Source organism: Equus przewalskii, unplaced genomic scaffold (assembly GCF_037783145.1).
Source record: "Equus przewalskii isolate Varuska unplaced genomic scaffold, EquPr2 ChrUn-9, whole genome shotgun sequence".
In the NCBI taxonomy this organism is placed as follows: domain Eukaryota; kingdom Metazoa; phylum Chordata; class Mammalia; order Perissodactyla; family Equidae; genus Equus; species Equus przewalskii.
In genome coordinates, this window is record NW_027228757.1 from 1599339 (window position 1) to 1616502 (window position 17164).

Consider the following 17164-nt stretch of genomic DNA (forward strand, 5'->3'; position numbering starts at 1 on the left):
GATAGTCAGAAGATATTGAGTAATTGTAGGATTAGCTTAATTTGAGATGCAGAAGCATTCGGCATATGCTGTTTATGTATATATGGATGTGTGTGTGCATGTATGTGTGTATGTGTGTCTATCTCAAAGCACTGCCCACCCCACTCCCCAGCCTGACAGAGGGCCATGTTTCTGGAAGGAGTGTAACTCATGCTTTATTTTTTTCATGCTCAGTTTTACAAGAAGACCAAACAGCTGCCCATCCTAGGGAAGTGCTGTGAAGAGATCCAGCCACATCAGTGGAAGCCCCCTGTAGAGAGGGAAGAACACCGGCTTCCATTCTGGTTAAAGGTACAACCCTCCCCGTCAAAGTATGTCAGAGGCAGAAGGTCACTAAAAACCAGGAAGAAACCTCAGGCTACTTTACACCTCTAATGCTTTAGTTGTAGAACCAGGTCTTAAGGAATCTTCTTTATTCACCCTTCCTGTCTTACCTCACTACCCTCCCCACCAGGTGATTCTACAACCTTTTAAAAATAGTGAGTAGAATCATAGTTTCTTAAAGGAAATTCAGAGGCGAGTTTCTAGAGTATAGAACTGAAATGTAGTCTTCGTAGAAATTTGATATCATGCAGAAAAATCCTTCTTGAAAAGATGTGTTGAGATTGTCCTAGAAGGGTCCCTAAAATCTAGAAAGCCCTACTCTTTTTACCAGATTCTGACATGTGCTGGATCAGAGTGTTCTTATTCCCAATAGGCCAGTCTGCCATCCATCCAGGAGGAACTGCGGCACATAGCTGATGGTGCCAGAGAGGTAGGAAATGTGACTGGAACCACTGAGATCAACTCAGACCCAGGCCTAGGAAAAGGCAGCTCAGAATTGGGGAGTGAAACGCCATACCCACTGCTGTTGCCTAAGGGTGTAGTCCTGAAACTGAAGCCAGTTGCCAACCGTTTTTCCAGGAAGGCCTGGAGACAGAAGCGGTCATCAGTCCTGAAGCCCCTCCTTATCAGACCCAGCCCCTCTCTCCAGCCTAGCTCCAACTCTGGGAAAACACCAGCCAGGTCAACTCAATCGGAAGCCCCTCCAAGCAAAATGGTGGTCCGGATTCCTCACATGATCCAGCCAGCCACTGTTTTACAGACAGTGCCAGGTGTCCCTCCACTGGGGGTCACTGGGGGTGATAATTTTGAGTGTCCAGCAGCACTGCCTGCTATGCCCCCTGAGACCAGGCCCAGCTTCCCTCTGTCTGAGCTCTCCTCTGCCCCTGTACCCAAGGTAATGCTGCCCTCACTTGCCCCTTCTAAGTTTCGAAAGCCATGTGTGAAACGGAGAACCTCAAAGAGAAAGGGGGCTAAGGCCTCTCTTTGTCTCAAGCCTGCCCCCCTCATCCACCCTGCACCTGTCATCTTCACTGTTCCTGCCACCACTGTGAAGGTTGTGAGCCTTGGCACTGGCTGCAACATGATCCAGCCTGTCAATGCAACTGTGGCCCAGAGTTCTCAGACCATTCCCATCACCACCCTCTTGGTTAACCCTACTTCCTTCTCCTGTCCATTGAACCAGCCCCTTGTGGCCTCCTCTATCCCACCCTTAATTGTTTCTGGCAACTCTGTGAATCTTCCTGTACCATCTACCCCTGAAGATAAGGTTCAAGTGAATGTGGATATTGGTTGTCCTTTGGCTGAAGGGAAAAATGCCTTTCAAAGCCTAGAACCCAAATTAGAACCCCAGGAACTATCTCCTCTCTGTGCTACTGTCTTCCCCAAAGAGGAGCACAGCCCAGGGCCTCCACCGTTAGGTAGGGTGTGCCAGGAAGACTTGTCAGAGAACAATGCATATGGCTGGACTATTGTGAAAACAGAGGAGGGGAGGCAAGCTTTAGATCCACTGCCTCAGGGCTTCCAAGAATCTCTAAACTCTCCCCCTGGGGATTTAGAGGAAATTGTCAAGATGGAACCTAAAGATCCTGGGGAAGAAATCTCCAGTGGATCCCCAAAGCAAGACGTTTATGATGAAATCAAAGAAGAACACTCGGTGGAATTGGACCCTGGCTTCCCGAGTGAGGAATTAAGCGGTGCTAGAGAGGTGAAGAAACAGACGGTCTTACAAAAGGAGGAGAGGAGTCAACCAGCTAAAACCCTTTCAGCTTCTCAGGAGCCTCCTGATGAAGGACACTCAGGAGATGTGAGTAGAGGATCTCCAAAGAATGTGTCATCCTCCACTGACCCTGAATTGGTGCTTAGCAGCCCCCCAGGGAAGCCCGAAGACCTGTCCAGTGTTGATGGTCAGTCAGTGGGGACACCAGCTGGGCCTGAAACTGGAGGAGAGAAGGATGGGCCAGAGGAAGAAGAAGAAGAAGACTTTGATGACCTTACCCAAGATGAGGAAGATGAGATGTCATCAGCTTCTGAAGAGTCTGTGCTGTCTGTCCCAGAACTGCAGGTGAGAGCTTGCAATATTCTCAGATATTTTGTGGACTCACTAATATGTTTAATTTACCATTTGTGGGCCGCCTGCTTGCTTGCTGCAGTATAGATAGTGCTCAAATCATTTTTATTTGATTTTTTAATGCACGATGGGACATAATTTTGGGGTTGAGGTGGGAGGAGAGGGAAAGGGTGAAATTTTATTTACTTACTATGTTTGACTTAAACTCATTTAAATGTTAAATTGAATCACTTGAGCACAATTTAAATGCCAAAACAATAGACCGTAAGTATGGACTGTGGCAAAGGAAACCTCTCTTCAGGTAGAGAAGAACCTTTTAAAATGCATCTTCTTCCCCTTCCTGCTGTCAGGCAGCAATCCAGCTGTCCCTGTGATTCCATGACTCAGAGAACCAGGCTTCTGATAGTTGTGGTTACCCCCCACCACGCACACATATGCACACACTCACCTCAATTGATTAACCTCAGTCCTCCTAATAAACTGTGTGCAGTCGGCATTTAGTGAGCCATTCCGAGCTCTTCTGAACACTCTTTGGGGTGGTTTTGCAGGAAACAATGGAGAAATTGACTTGGCTCGCATCTGAAAGGCGCATGAGTCAGGAGGGTGAGTCTGAGGAGGAGAACTCCCAGGAAGAGAACTCTGAGCCTGAAGAAGAAGAGGAAGAAGAAGCAGAAGGAATAGAAAGCCTGCAGAAAGAGGATGAAATAACAGATGAAGCAATTGGAGATCGTGCTGAGAAGCCTCCTACCACCTTTGCATCACCCAAGACTGTTCCTGAAGTGGAGACCAGCAGGACCCCACCAGGTGAGTTCAGCAAGCCTGTATGAGGGGCAGGGCTCAGTTGGCCTCATTGTCTAAAGGACATGTGCAGAGTGACTAGTTTGTGAAACCAGGTGGCGAGTTTCCAGGGAAATCCTCTGGATCTCTCCTGCAGTCTCCTTTCCCCCAAACAGATGATTAACCTGGTGCCTTTGCAGAGAAGAGATGCTCAGAAATTTTAAATTTGGCTCTCATCAGCTACTAGATTTGTGTTAGGTTCACCCAAGTTTTAATCCTGGTTCTTAATTCATCTGTCACTCATGAGGCTAAGAGCTATGTTTATTTCAGAAAACACTGCTTGTTCCTCAGCAGGACGCTGTCCTTTGAGAGCCCAACATAAGGCCATACTCACTCTTTAGACTTCCTTTCTCAGTATGTGGTAGCTAAGTACATTATCTCCCCAGTTAATGCAGTTATGCTGCCGGCTCTGCATAGAGCTAATTTAACAAAAACAGACGTGCTTCTCGTACCATTTTCCCAACAGCTTTTCTCCTGATTTGCTCCATAACATGGATTAGGATTTTGAGGGTTGGGTGCGTGTGATGGGATGGGAAGAATAGGGGTTGCCGGGACAGAGAAACAGTCTTTTTCACATGTACTCTAAGCAGAGAGCATCAAAGCTGCTGGAAAGGGCCGGAGCAATCATCGAGCTCGCAACAAGCGGGGCAGTCGTGCCCGGGCCAGCAAGGACACCTCCAAGCTGCTGTTGCTGTATGATGAGGACATTCTCGAGCGGGATCCACTCAGGGAGCAGAAGGATCTGGCCTTTGCTCAGGCTTATCTGACCAGGGTAGGCAAATCCTGCTGCTTCTTACTGCCAGTCCCTCTGAATGAGGCTGCTTCTCCTTCAAGGGAGGTGTTTTTAAAATAAAGTCTGCTTTTCAGGCTCCACAACAGTCTTGTATGCCTCTGCCTTTGCTTTCCTAGAATTACTGAAAAAAAATCTGTGTGAGAGAACCACGAGGAGACAGAGTTCAGTCATAGTAGGTTTATTGTTAGTACCTTAGCATCACTCCTCTATTGCCCAGAAATTTGGGAAGATGATACCATCATTAGGGAGAGTCTGTGACTTCACTGGGTAGCCTAATAAGGACCTTTCCTGAGCCCTTGGCTTGAGAAGAAAGACCTTTGGTACCCTGGCCAGAGAGCGGATCTCAGGGAAGCACCTTGATCTTCAGAGACATGAACCGCCCTGTTCTGGTAGTTGTCCTGGGTCGCTCTCTTGTTCTTTGGGTAACCAGCTGGTTCCTTTATCTCTCCAGCAAGGTTCCTTTATCCACCAGCAGTGATAGTCACGGCTTTTTTTTGTCCTCTAATATTTTACTGACATTCCTAATTTATGTATTATTTGAGCTCAGATGATACCATGCTGAAATATATGTGCCAAACACTCCTTATCTATTTCAATATGCAAATAAATCAGGAAGGAGAGGCTAGGGCTTTGAACTAGAGAAGAGCTTACCTAGTTTTGTGGGTAGGGCTGTGGTCCCCGGAAAATGAAGGTTTTCAGTTGCCTGCTATCAGAAAAGGAGCTGTACCTTGCCCATTGCTCTGTGTCTTCCATTAACAGTCAGATCTTAGGACCTCTCAGAGGAGTAGTGTCTGAAGGATAATTCTTGGATCTCTCTAACAATATCTCCTCCTCCTCCCTCTGTATCATTGTTTCTTGTTGGGGCCCAAAGAAAGGGTATTGATGATTGAAAGTATTCTTGTATAGGTACGAGAAGCCCTGCAACATATCCCTGGCAAGTATGAGGACTTCCTTCAGGTCATCTATGAATTTGAGTCAAGTACGCAGAGGCAGACAGCTGTGGATCTTTACAAAAGCCTGAAAATCCTGCTCCAAGACTGGCCTCAGCTCTTGAAGGACTTTGCTGCTTTCCTGTTGCCCGAGCAGGCTCTGGCCTGTGGATTAGTAAGTAGATGGGCAAAGAGCACACCAGGATTCCTGAGTCAGAGCAAGGTGGGGGTTGAAGAGAGTTGACTCATACTGTTCTAGGCTCCCGACTGCTCCCAGTGAGGTAGCCTCCCTCGTCCACGGTGATGAGAGCCTCCTTCTTTCCAAGGGGTGAGCTTCCCAACCCCTGTTCTCCCATTTTCTTTACAAGTGGTATGAGGGGTTTACCTTTAGTTGCCGGTGAAGACTGTAGGTAAGTCCTGTGTCCTTGGCTCCTCACTGTTGTAAAACAGGCGTTCATTCAACAGATGTTTATTGAGCGCCTCCTGTGTGTGAGGCAGCTTTCTAGGTACTAGGAATATTGTAATTATAAAAGACTAAAATCCTTGCCCTCATGGATCTTACATTCTCAGGGGCAAAGTCAGATGATAAATAGTAAAATATATATATTGTAAATATATATCTATTATAAAAATTATAAAATAGTTATAATTAGTAAAATACATAGTATATAATGCTTTATAGAAAAATAAAGCAGGCAAGGGGGATAGTGAGTTGTAGGTAGAATAGGTGAGGGGTAGGGTGTGGCAGTTTTGTACCTGGTGGTCTGGGAAGGTCACTGTGGTAAGGTGACTTTTGGAATGGTGGAGAATAAGGGTCTAAACATGGGGGATATCCTAGTAGTACTGGGTTTCTTGTCATGACTGATGAACACGGGAATAATAGTTGTAGTGAGGTTATCCTGATAGCCTTATGGCAGTTAAATGGTAATGGGGTGATAGGCATATCATGCCGATCTTCTCTTCCTGTATTCTTATGAGGATCAAGTGAGTGTATATGTGAAAATTCTTCGTAAATCGTGAAATGCCACATGAGTTTGAGTGTCTAATTTTACAGTCCATGAAACAATAAACAACTTGAGATATGTGTGTCTCTTGGATCTTTCATCCACATCTTGGTTATCTTGGGTTGGTAGACCCCAGTGACCCAAGGTGGATCAAAGCTAGGGTCTTAAAAAGATCTCACAGTTGTAAACTAGAGTCCTGTCATGCCCCGCACCCCCAGCTCATTTTTCTCGGTTCCTATGCGTAGATTCCTCAAGTCCTTCTCTACCTGTATGGGTGACTCCTCTTTTGCCCTCTTTCCACTCCGGCAGTTTGAGGAGCAGCAGGCTTTTGAGAAGAGTCGCAAGTTTCTTCGGCAGCTGGAAATTTGCTTTGCAGAGAATCCCTCACACCACCAGAAGATTATCAAGGTCCTCCAAAGCTGTGCAGACTGCCTGCCCCAAGAAATCACTGAGGTATTCTGTCCTGTCCTGCTTCCTTCCCATTGTCATTTGGGCCTTAGGCCCTTCCCGTCTCCCTTTCCCTAACCTATTCCATATCCTCTTGCTTCTGGGGGTACCGTGGACTTCCAGGAGGGGATGAAGAAGGCAAGGACTTTTTAGACTTGCCTAAAGCATAAAGCACTAGAATAGAGGTGGTTGCCACATGAAACCAGAGTCTGACTGATCTTCACAGGCTCAGGAATGCCATCGGTACCCTGGAAAGGAAGTTCAAGAAAGGAGGTGATAGGGCCCAGGAGGGGGTGCCTCCTTGCTCTGCTTGAGTTAATACCTGAACTGGAGCTGAGTAGGGCAGCGGTAAAGAGTATTGTCATTAGGAATGAAACCTAGTATTAATACCCCTCCTGTGTAGGCAAGCAAGGAGGGAACGGGAGTTTAAGAACTCTTAGCTATGAAAGAGAGGCTTCTATGTGTCTCCCAGCTGACTTGGGAAGTAGAACTTGGAAGTATATGGGATTGATTTGGAGTGGTGGCTTGGAGAGGCGTAAGAGACTTCTTTCCCTCCACAACTTCCCCTAGCTCAAGACACAGATGTGGCAGCTCCTCAAGGGCCACGACCACCTGCAGGATGAGTTCTCTATCTTCTTTGACCACCTGCGCCCAGCAGCTAGCCGGATGGGTGACTTTGAAGAGATCAATTGGACTGAGGAGAAGGAGTATGAGGTACAGGCCCCGAGGCTACAGTAGGGTTTTGAAGGGGGAATGCCATGTCTAGGAGGGATGATACCTGCCCCAGAGTCTCTGTTGAGTGGCACCAACTCCTCCCCAGTTTGATGGCTTTGAAGAAGTGGCACTGCCTGATGTGGAAGAGGAAGAGGAACCTCCCAAGATTCCCACAGCCTCAAAGAACAAAAGAAGGAAAGAAATTGGGGTCCAAAATCATGATAAGGTACAGCAGGTTGTTGGGGATGATCCATTTTTCATGAATAAAGCCTTGAATTTTCTGTCTAAATGTTTCTGTGGCTTAGTGTGGTTCAAAGCCTCTGGGGTCTGAGGCAGTCACAGAGCAGGAACCAGAGGTCAGGCTGCTGATGGACACGCAGAGGCCATGGGAAGAAAAGTGCAGTTGCTGAAGAGGCCCCACCCCTGGCCGCCTCATTAGAGGGATCCATTTCCTCCTCTTCTCTATAGCTCAGAGCTGTTTTTCTTGCTCTTGGGTCTTCTTCCTTTCTCTTCATGTAAAGAGAGAGAACCAAGATTTCCCATTTTAATAGTAATGGTAACAGCTAATACTTAGCTGTGTTACAAAGTATCATGTACCTCTTGGAAGTCTTTTACATAGTTTCTTCACTCATTTAATTCCCACACTAATCCTGTGAAGGGATTGCTCTTATTTGCATTTTACAGAAGAGGAAACTGAAGTGCAGAGAGAGGCCATTGCCAGGGTCTCATGTTTAATAAGTGGCAGTGCTAGGATATGAACCCAGGTAATCTGGTTCCAGAGCCTTCTTGTATGCACTGCTCTCGACTGCTCTTCAAGTAGCCTTTTTAATCCATGTCCCTTTTCTACATGTCTTTTACTTTTTCTTGGGGAGAAACTGCTTCTTAATAGCTGAATGACCTTGAGCAACTTATTTAATCTCTCTTTGTTTCAGTTTCTTCATCATCAATGGGGTTAATAATGGTACTTATGTCTCGGGTTTATTGAACAGAGAGTATCATTGAGTGAGCCTTCCATATGTACAAAGCCCTCTCTCAAGGGGATTGGAAGAGAGGGGAGAGCTCAAGGCACAGGGAGACAGAAACAAACACAGACGAGTGAGTAGATTGTATCTCATGATGGAGCTCTCCAGTGACTTTGCCTCAGATTGTATTTAACTTAAATATTTCCTGAAACATCTGGGCAATTGGGATATGTCAGTCTTGGGGTCATATAAGGATTGTTTCAGGGATTCATAATAGGCTGTCATCAAGTTTGAGCATTGATTTCCCAGGCAATGTGAAGAGATGGTCTATAATAAAAGAGAAAGGATGAGGGTGGGCGTCAGGGGGTGGGATTATTCAGATGGCTCACAACTTAGCTTCTTCTCTTGGTACCAAAAATGCTTGGCAGCTAACCAAGCCCAGGTATCTCCTAGGAGGCTGAGTGGCCAGATGGGGCCAAGGACTGTGCCTGTTCCTGCCATGAAGGAGGTTCTGATTCCAAGCTGAAAAAGAGCAAAAGGAGAAATTGCAGCCACTGCAGCAGTAAGGTGAGGAGGGAGCTGGTACTGAGCGGTGTCACAGCTGCCTAGGGCAACCCCCAGGTTGCCTTACTGTGTGGGTATTGTTTGCTACCACAGATGTGTCCCTTATTGAATTCGGAAAAACGTTACACATATATAAATAATATGCAGTACACACACACATTAGTGTGTGTATGCAAAATAAGTAGAATCTTTTAAAAATATATAATGGATTTTGCTTTTTAAAGAGAATCCTGTGGGTAAAGCTTTTAGAATTGGAAAAAAGTCAACCAGTGCAAATATTTACCTCTTAGATTTTTTTTTTAATGAAATAAACCTGGGTCAGGAAAACAGACCCTTGAAGGTAATGCTAGTTCTCTAGGGTTGGTTGGCAGCAAAAATACAGTCCTTGGTTAGAGAAGGAGTGGGAGAATCCACTTCTCTATTCTGGGCCATTTAAAATCATTGGCGCAGGCATGCATGTTGGTTGACTTGCTGAGCAAGAAGCATGGCAGGGCTTCTTCCTTTGGTTGGCCCCTAAGACAAAAGGAGGTCAGGAGACTCTTGACCCAGAAGGCCATCCCTGCAGGTCTGTGACAGCAAATCCTTCAAGAGCAAGGAGCCCCATGAGTTGGTGGGCAGCAGTCCCCACAGAGAGGCCAGTCCTATGCCTGGTGCTAAGGAAGCTGGGCAGGGCAAGGACGTGATGGAAGAGGAAGCTCCAGAGGAGCGAGAAAGCTTGGAGGCAACCCAGAGCAGGACTGGCAGGAGTACCCGAAAGGGAGAGATGCCTGTTCCAGGTGAGTGATCCGACTGCCAGCCCAGCTGGTCTCCCTTCATTTGTCTCAGTCTCACATACTTCAAGCAAGAACGTCTTTGAGTCTGGATAAATAACAGTCTTTCCCTTTCACTAATACACCAATAGGAAACCCTTCTCTGTGCAGTGTTAATTTTCTCTCTTGTGGCCTCAGTCCTCTTGCAGAATTGAGTGCTACAAAATCAACATGACTCAGCATTCTCTTCTTGTGTTGCCATTCCTGATTCCCTTCCCCTTATCTCTAGATCTCTGTGATCCACATTCTAAAGTCTCAGCCATTCTCTGCTTTGGCAGTCAGACTTTTATATCTTTATATAAGTGACTTTAGTCCCCCACCCCCACCTTACACTCTTAGATTAGAATTTTATCCTGTGGTAATTCATAGTCCTTACGTGCATCTTGACCTTGTCCATATCCTTAGATCTTTATTTTCCTCCTAAACAGGATTGGCAGTGGGGAGCAATTTGTTGTCCCAAGAAGTGACTCTTACAGACCGGCTCCCCCTGGATGGCCCATCACCCTACTCACCAGAGACTCCTCAGCGTCCCTCCAAAACTGGAGCTGTGCTATACACCGTTAGGAGAAGCCAGGCTGGGCCGGAGGCTGTCTCCTGCCCCAAGGCCTCCCCCAGACTTCAGAATGAGGGGGAGGGCCACAAGGCAGTGAGTGAGTCAGAGGCTTCCATGCTAGCTTGGGATGCTTCAGAAACTGAGAAATTGCCTGGAACTGTTGAACCCCCTGCTTCCTTCCCGAGTCCCATTTCCTCAGTGAACAAAGACTTAGAGAGAAGACAGGTGTCTGGGACGCCAGATACTCAGGAGAGCTGGCTGCCTTCAAACAGAGCTGGAGTGAAGACAGCAGACAGACTGTCCCCTGTCCGTGAATCTTCTTCATCAGGAATCGACACCTCAGAGACTTCTCTCAAAGCCGCTAGAGGAGGTTTGACTAAAGACAGTGGAATACAAGGCAAGGGTCCAGTGGGGGAGCAGCAGCCAAAGGCCACAGAAGCTACAGTGTGTGCCAACAACAGCAAGGTCAGCTCCACTGGGGAAAAGGTTGTCCTGTGGACAAGGTAAGTAGGGATGGATGGTGTGTGTATTTGGAAAGTGCATGGAACACATCCACGTTACCGAGGGTTAACCATGACGTGTGGGTTACAGGGAAGCTGACCGTGTGATTCTCACCATGTGCCAGGAGCAAGGAGCCCAGCCGCAGACTTTTAGCATCATCTCCCAGCAGCTGGGAAATAAGACCCCTACCGAGGTAAGTGGAGGAAGTCCTGCTAGAGCTGCAGGCGCAGAAGAACCAAGGAGAGGAGCTGGTGAGAAGAGGACGGGTTGGTCAACTAGGAGATAGAAGACAAGACACCAACGGGTGATTGTAAAGGTCTGCCCTGAGGAAGGGCTTGACTCGTCAGGGGGGTTGGTAGTGGTTCTAGAAGGGAAAGGGGCATTGGATTTTGAGGTAGAAGCCCCAGAAATCCCATTCTAATTTTGTTTTTAGGAGGAATTTGACTTGGGCAAAATATTTAGTCTCTTAACCTGAGTTTCCTTATCTGTAAGGAGGACACAGCCCTCACAACCTTATTGTGTGGAACAAATAAGATTGTTCAAATGGGTACACAGTGCTTACTAAGCGTTAGACGTTAGTAACATAGGGACAGGGAATGCAGTCCTCGCCTCTCCTCCTAGGTTTCCCACCGTTTTCGGGAACTCATGCAGCTCTTCCATACCGCCTGCGAGGCCAGCTCCGAGGATGAGGATGACGCAACCAGCACCAGCAACACAGACCAGCTGTCTGACCACGGAGATCTTCTGTCTGAGGAGGAGCTAGATGAGTGAGACTGGGAGCTGTGGGTGGATGAAGCCCAACAGGCGCCCTGATGAGGGAGAGGGTGGTTGTACTTTGCTTGTACAACCCGTGACCTCAGTATACAGAGCTGGAGGAGCAGGGGCCTAGGACAAAGACAAAGGCAGGCTGGGGCTCTGCCATCCTGTCTGTCCTTCAAGGTCTTTTATGAAGACGTTAGAAATGGACTTTGTAACTTTGTAAATAGCACCAAGGGAGAGTGGGGCTCAGCTCCTTTTCTTCCTCCCCCCCTTTTTCTTTGGTCTGATGGTACATATTTATTGTTCTGTGATCTAATCACAATGTTTCTAAATGTAATAAATGCATATGTTGGTGTAGCCAGTCCCAAGACACTGAGCTCCTGCATCCAGCAGTTTTTATTGTAAACTAGCTCTTTCCTTTTCTTTAGTCCGTGAGGAACTTCAGCCCATGAGGCTGTCACCACCCTGGTAGCACTGGGCCAGACTGCACAGCTCCTGCAGCACCTCCTCTAGGTCATCCTGTTCCACTCCAGCATCCAAGAAGCTGGCCCAGCGCCGCAGGTTGAGTTTGGTGAGCTCTTTGGCCAAGTCTCCCAGGGTTTTGTTCAAGGATGAAGAGGAGCAGAGGGCCCCAAGCACTGGGATGCTCTCCACTGCTGCGGAGGGAGAGAAAGAGGAGGCTTGTAAATGGACTGTTATTCTGCCCCGGGACTCTGTGGTACAGATAGGGGAGTCTGGGCCTTTGGTAGACTTGACTGTAAAGAAAACTCCATAAATTTTGTGTACTGTCCCCTTAGTATACCAGTACTCTAGAGGAAGAACACTTCTGTCAGGACCCATAGAGTGAATAAAGGAATGTTTAACTCTCAACTTTTTAAGTACCTTTATCCAGGAAGGCATATAGAAAAACATTTCCCACTTTTGAAATCTTGGTTTTCTTGACCTCCTACATACCTGCCCCAGTTGGGGGACCATCCAGAAGCAAACCCTGCTGGCTGAGGCTTGAGGAGAAGAGGTAGGGGTAAGGAGGAACCACCTTGCAGGGAGTCAGCAGCAGATGGGAAGAACTGTGGGAGCAAGAGAACAGTTGAGTGAAAAAAAGCCAAGGGAGGTGTGAGGTCTGGGAGAAGGGTAGGAGCAAGCGTTATACTGACCTCCTGACGCTAGGCTGCTGCTGTTGTAGATACTGGGCCAGGACTTCTTCCCCAGTGGTGCACGCGTGGAGCGGGGAGGGCAGAGGTGTCCCTGGGGTGAGCTGACTGCCAGAACAAAGCCAAAACCACCTTTAATTGGTGGCAACATGAATAAGAAGCTAAGAATTCTTACGTTCTCAGGCCATCGGCTGAATCAGGATGCTCAGTCTTTTTTTTTTAAGTAGGGAAGAGGGAAGAAGAGAGGGGCAATGCCATTAGAATGTCCAGAGGTATTAGAGAGAAAAGGACATGAAAGAAAAGTCTGACAGGGGCTCCTAAGGACCACCAGTCCTCACCTGGTGTGGCATGCCTTGTCTAGACCCCTCAGCACCACTGATTGGGCAAAGCAGCGTATTCCAGAAGGGTCCCCACATGCAGACAGTGGGGTCCATGGGGTGGCCCCTCCAAGTTGCACCAGGGTATCAGGAAGGGACTGGTTTGGAACCAAGGGGAAGGGGATGGTTGCGCCTGCTGTCACCACCTAAAGGTAAGGAAGAGATCAAGTTATAGAGCTTTTCTTCAGCTCTCACCCAACCCCTCACAAAGCTTCATACCTTTTTCCCAGAGAAGTTCAGCATATCAGCCAGATGAACCATGGAAACTGGTGAGGACCGTAGGCGGTAAGGAACAGTAACTGTATCCAGGGCTGTAGCCAGGATGGCACTACAGTGGAAGGGCAGAGTGGCCTGTAAAGAGGATACCGAGAAGAGCACTTGGCCTTTCAAGTCTGGAAAAAAGCGTGTGGCAGGAGAATAGTAATGGCAGAAAGGTCCAGGTACTTTAGCACAAAGCCAGGAGTGTGTTTGCCCAAGGCTGGACAAGCACAGGACAGTGTGATCTAAGAGGCCACATCACAGCTGAGTTTAAGCTGAGGCTTCAAGAATAGAGCCATTAACAGGGGCCAGCCTGGTGGTGCAGGGGTTAAGTGCACATGTTCCACTTCAGCAGCCTGGGGTTTGCTGGTTCGGCTCCCAGGTGCAGACCTAGGCACCACTTGTCAAGCCATGCTGTGGCAGGCGTCCCACATAAAATAGAGGAAGATGGGCACGGATGTTAGCTCAGGGCCAGTCTTCCTCAGCAAAAAGAGGAGGATTGGCAGCAGATGTTGGCTCAGGGCTAATCTTCCTCAAAAAAAAAAAAAAAAAAAATAGAGTCAGTAACAGATAAAGGCTGACGCGGCGAGTGTGAGGGGGTGCCTGATCACTAGCTGCAGTCAGGACAAGAGCTTTGAACCTTACATCATAACGCAGGTGAGGAAAGTGGACAGGTGGCTCAGGTCGCAGCCCCAGGCTCCCACCCAGTGATAAGGGGCAGACCAGAGAGCTGTGAGCAGACAGGTGCACCAGACCGAAAGCTGTGTTTAACAGACGATAGATGTCTTTCTGGGGCTCCTGGTGAAAGAAAGGAGAGTTGTTTAAGCAACTTCCTCACTGGGGTCTCATTCCTTCATTTCTCCCTCCCTACACTGTGACTGTTTGTTCCCCCAAGTTCTACTCACCCTGAGACTGTAGGGACCAGGGAGAAGGCCCCAGGTTATTATTCCCCGCCCTGAATACTCGTCTTTTAGCAGCTCTGTGGCCTTAGCGCCTACCCCAGAGAAGCCATTGTGCAGGTCACACAGGATCTGGAAGCCCTGGAGAGAAGTGAATAATGAAAGATAGTAGGATGAAAAGAGTTTCTACCCCAGTGGCCACTGTGCCACACAGCTACCTGCAGGTAGTCGCACTCCTCCACGTAGAAGTGCAGCCTGTCCTCGAGCTCTTCCAGGTACCTGGGCTCCTTCAGGATGCTCTCCCCTTGGCCAAAAGCCTCCAGGCGACCTGCCTCCCTGCCGTGCATAAACACAATCCAGGGCTTTCAGGACTCCCCCATTTCCGCCCCTCTTAGTTTAGGGGAGGGCAGGGAAGATGGCTTCAAGAGCCTCCTCTAACATTGGTAGGGACTCAGTTTCTTGCCTCACAGCCTCTGGGGCCCCCCATACCCATCATGGTTGTACTTCTGAATCATACAGATGCTCCGGGGATGAAGATGGACTCTGAGGAAGTCTGACCAGACTCGGATGCTGCCCTCTGTGGGGATAAGTGGTTTTGGAGTTGTAGCAGTGGTGAGTAGGGGGGGACCTGAAGAAAACGCAGAAGGAATGTACCTTTCTCCATGTTCCTGCTCTGCCCAGTTCCCCATCCTGCAGTATCTGGAGAAGCCTCACCTTTGCCATTGGGAATGGATTTGACCCTCCAGATACCATCACTATTCAGCACTCCCTGGGAGGGATGAGACAAAGGATATTTAGTTCCACGCAGTCTCGAGGCAAAAGTTGATTTATCTTCTTGATTTTGTTGGCCACACCCCACAGCCTCCTTTCTATTCACCTAGTCATGGTCCTTTAGGGGGAAAAAGTGCTTTTTCCTAAATGCTATTCTGAGGCATTTAAGATGATTAAATCCTCTTTTTCTGTGCCCCAGTAGAGGCACTCTGGTTGTAGCACTGGGTTTAAAAGTTCAGGGCAGAGGCCCTCACCTCTGCACTCAGAAAGTCCTGGAGATAAGGGTTCTTGGGATAGAGTTCCTCTTTGTGTGTGGTGAGTTTCCCCTGCCTGAAACAAAGTGGAGATCCATCAGAGTGGCAGTTTCCCGGAGTTCTCCAGCTTCCTGGGCACGTTCCCCACTCCTCTCCAAACATCACAGATACCATGCTATTGCAGCATCCAGGTGTTTGTCCCTGTAGAGTCCACCTTCTTGTTTCAGGGAGCTCAGACTACCTGTACAAAAATAACAGGCAACGTTAGGTCAAATCCTAGTCCCTCCCCGGCTTCAGCTAATCTTCCTCTGATCACCTGACAGCCTGCTCTCGCCATCCCTCTGGCACTCGGCTCTTCCAAGCTTTCTTGAATACACATGAGTTGGAAAAAGACCCTGCTTAGGAGAATCTAGGTTCCATCCTTCATTCCCAGCCTAGTCATTAGCTGGGGGACCAGGGACAAAGACCACACCCAACGGTCCTACAGGAGTGCCACAGTTCAACATCTCACTGTCTCCAGAGGCAAGTTGCCCATTCCAGAGATGGCTCTTGAACAAAATAAAGTTTTGCCTTTTTGCGTCCCTCCGGTGTTGGCATACTGTAGTTAGCTCTCCCTCTGTCTCCTGCCGTGTAGTGCTTCAGCCTAGTATGGTCGGAGGGTTTTGAAGCGAACGGTTGCTAAAGACTCCGCACGCGAAGGGGAAAACTGGGCATTGGCTGACCCCTACCACCGCCTCACCCTTCAGATCCATGAGGATGAGTCTCGGCGTGTACGTCTCCTGGCCGTGCAGCGTCCGGCCCGTCCGGTACAGGACGTCGGGGCACAGCTCCCCCGGCGGCTCCTTGGCATCGGTCGGTCGGTACAGCGCAGCATCCTGGGGAAACACAGAGGAAGGACTGAACTCAGGGGTGGTGAGAGCGACAGGCCGGAAGTAAGGGCTGGAGATCCCGAAAGGGTCCGCTGGGGCAATCGTCCAAAGACCTCACCTGCTGGTTCCACCAGTGCGCTCCCACGAAACCCGCAAAATGTCCCAACTGCAACGTGAGCACCTCGCGGGCCCCGCCCGCCATACTGCGCGGCTCCGCCGGGTGGCACAGCCCCAGCCGGCCCACTCGCTGCTCCTAGCCGATTGGTTGGGAGGGTTGTGGGCGGGACCTCATTCTCTGTGTCCTATTGGTCTACGAACACATCCTCTCCCAAAGGTTAAACGATTCGTTGGGCTTTAGAGACACGGTCATCATTTCCCTCCTCTTCCGGGCGTGGACCAGTCCTGCTTACTCCTGGTGGTCGTCGAGGGGCGGGGCCCCACGGCCCACGCCGGAAGTTGTGGGCGCCCGAGCACGCTTGCCGCTGTTTCTTTTACATCTCACACGGCGTCCCTAGGGCGGTTCACGGGAGGTTCTCCCACCCTATTCCTTCTGTTGCAGCTTTTTTACTTTCACAGGATACTTCTGCTGGCCATTAGCGCTTCAGGCAAAAATAAAACCTTGCCAGAAAAGTAGCAGCCCCCATAAAACCTCCCAGGCGCCCTCTCCTTCCCCTCCCAAAGTCAAAGCCTTCCTGACTTCTAATCCTGTGGACTGGCGTATGTGTTACGTTATGTAAATAAATCGGATTACGTATTTTTCTGCGTCTGCCTTTTGCTCGACATCGTTTGTGAAATTCTTTACTGTTCTTGCATGTATTTATAGTTCATTTTCATTGCTTCAGAATAGTAGTCCATGGTATGAATATACCACAAATGACCTCTGCTGATTATAGGCTTTGGGATTGCTTCCAGCTTTTGGCTGTTAGGTGCTGCAGTTAACATTCTTGTGCATGTACACACATTTCTGTTGGGTGTATATCTAGGAGTGTAATTGTTGGGTTGAAGGATGGGCATGTTGGAAACTTGGTAAATAACACCAAGCTGTTTTCTAAATTTCTCTACCAATTTCGAATTCCATCACCAGTGCAGGGGGGTTTTCAGTTGATATTCCATAGCCCTGCCAACATTGTAAAATTCTAGTCCTTATCACTGATTTTAATTTTCCTGGTTACTAATGAGGTTGAGAGCACCTTTTCATAAGTTTATCAGCTGTTTGGATATCCACTTTTACGAAGCACATGTTCAGGTCTCTTGCCCATGTTTCTTTTGGGTTGTCTCTTAC

At 48.4% G+C, this 17164-nt stretch overlaps 2 protein-coding genes across 24 annotated transcripts in view; one reads left to right on the forward strand and one right to left on the reverse strand.

The window, feature by feature from the left end:
• Positions 1–12173, forward strand: part of GON4L (gon-4 like) — a 68757-nt gene extending 56584 nt beyond the window's left edge. For 4 of the 20 annotated variants that reach the window (XM_070608648.1, XM_008516775.2, XM_008516771.2 and 1 more), the window contains 14 exons: positions 214–330; positions 737–2425; positions 2980–3235; positions 3856–4040; positions 4968–5165; positions 6304–6447; positions 7012–7155; positions 7262–7381; positions 8571–8684; positions 9247–9457; positions 9919–10546; positions 10635–10737; positions 11166–11311; positions 11732–12173. In XM_070608648.1, the coding sequence (XP_070464749.1) occupies positions 214–330; positions 737–2425; positions 2980–3235; positions 3856–4040; positions 4968–5165; positions 6304–6447; positions 7012–7155; positions 7262–7381; positions 8571–8684; positions 9247–9457; positions 9919–10546; positions 10635–10737; positions 11166–11311; positions 11732–11738 (4062 nt within the window). In that variant the 3' untranslated portion in view covers positions 11739–12173. Of the gene's footprint in view, positions 1–213; positions 331–736; positions 2426–2979; positions 3236–3855; positions 4041–4967; positions 5166–6303; positions 6448–7011; positions 7156–7261; positions 7382–8144; positions 8407–8545; positions 8685–9246; positions 9458–9918; positions 10547–10634; positions 10738–11165; positions 11680–11731 lie in introns of those variants that run through there. The other 16 variants (XM_070608649.1, XM_008516773.2, XM_070608650.1 and 13 more) reach the window with 10 other exon arrangements.
• Positions 11682–16605, reverse strand: MSTO1 (misato mitochondrial distribution and morphology regulator 1). 4 transcript variants are annotated; one of them, XM_008516783.2, is made up of 14 exons: positions 16001–16605; positions 15753–15888; positions 15185–15254; positions 15014–15089; positions 14703–14757; positions 14478–14616; positions 14207–14324; positions 13995–14129; positions 13735–13887; positions 13051–13182; positions 12793–12977; positions 12458–12562; positions 12258–12370; positions 11682–11959 (listed from the first exon to the last, which is right to left on the reverse strand). In XM_008516783.2, the coding sequence occupies exons 1-14, from the start codon at positions 16082–16084 to the stop codon at positions 11745–11747; spliced, it is 1716 nt and encodes a 571-aa protein (XP_008515005.1). In that variant the 5' UTR covers positions 16085–16605; the 3' UTR covers positions 11682–11744. The 4 variants fall into 4 exon arrangements, with proteins under 4 accessions (XP_008515005.1, XP_070464769.1, XP_070464768.1 ...); XM_070608668.1 differs by having other exon boundaries at positions 11682–11983; positions 12254–12370; positions 16001–16583; XM_070608667.1 differs by having other exon boundaries at positions 14478–14565; positions 16001–16159.
• Between the last annotated feature and the right edge of the window lie 559 nt (positions 16606–17164).

Excerpts from the sequence above, each read along its gene's own strand:
- MSTO1 (XM_008516782.2), bottom strand. The coding sequence starts at position 16,084 with ATGGCGGGCGGGGCCCGCGAGGTGCTCACGTTGCAGTTGGGACATTTT. Across the intron at positions 15,255-15,752 it reads CATCCTCATGGATCTGAAGG|GTAGTCTGAGCTCCCTGAAA; the intron begins GTGAGGCGGTGG and ends ATTTTTGTACAG. Across the intron at positions 12,563-12,792 it reads GACAAGGCATGCCACACCAG|TCAGCTCACCCCAGGGACAC; the intron begins GTGAGGACTGGT and ends TTGTTCTGGCAG.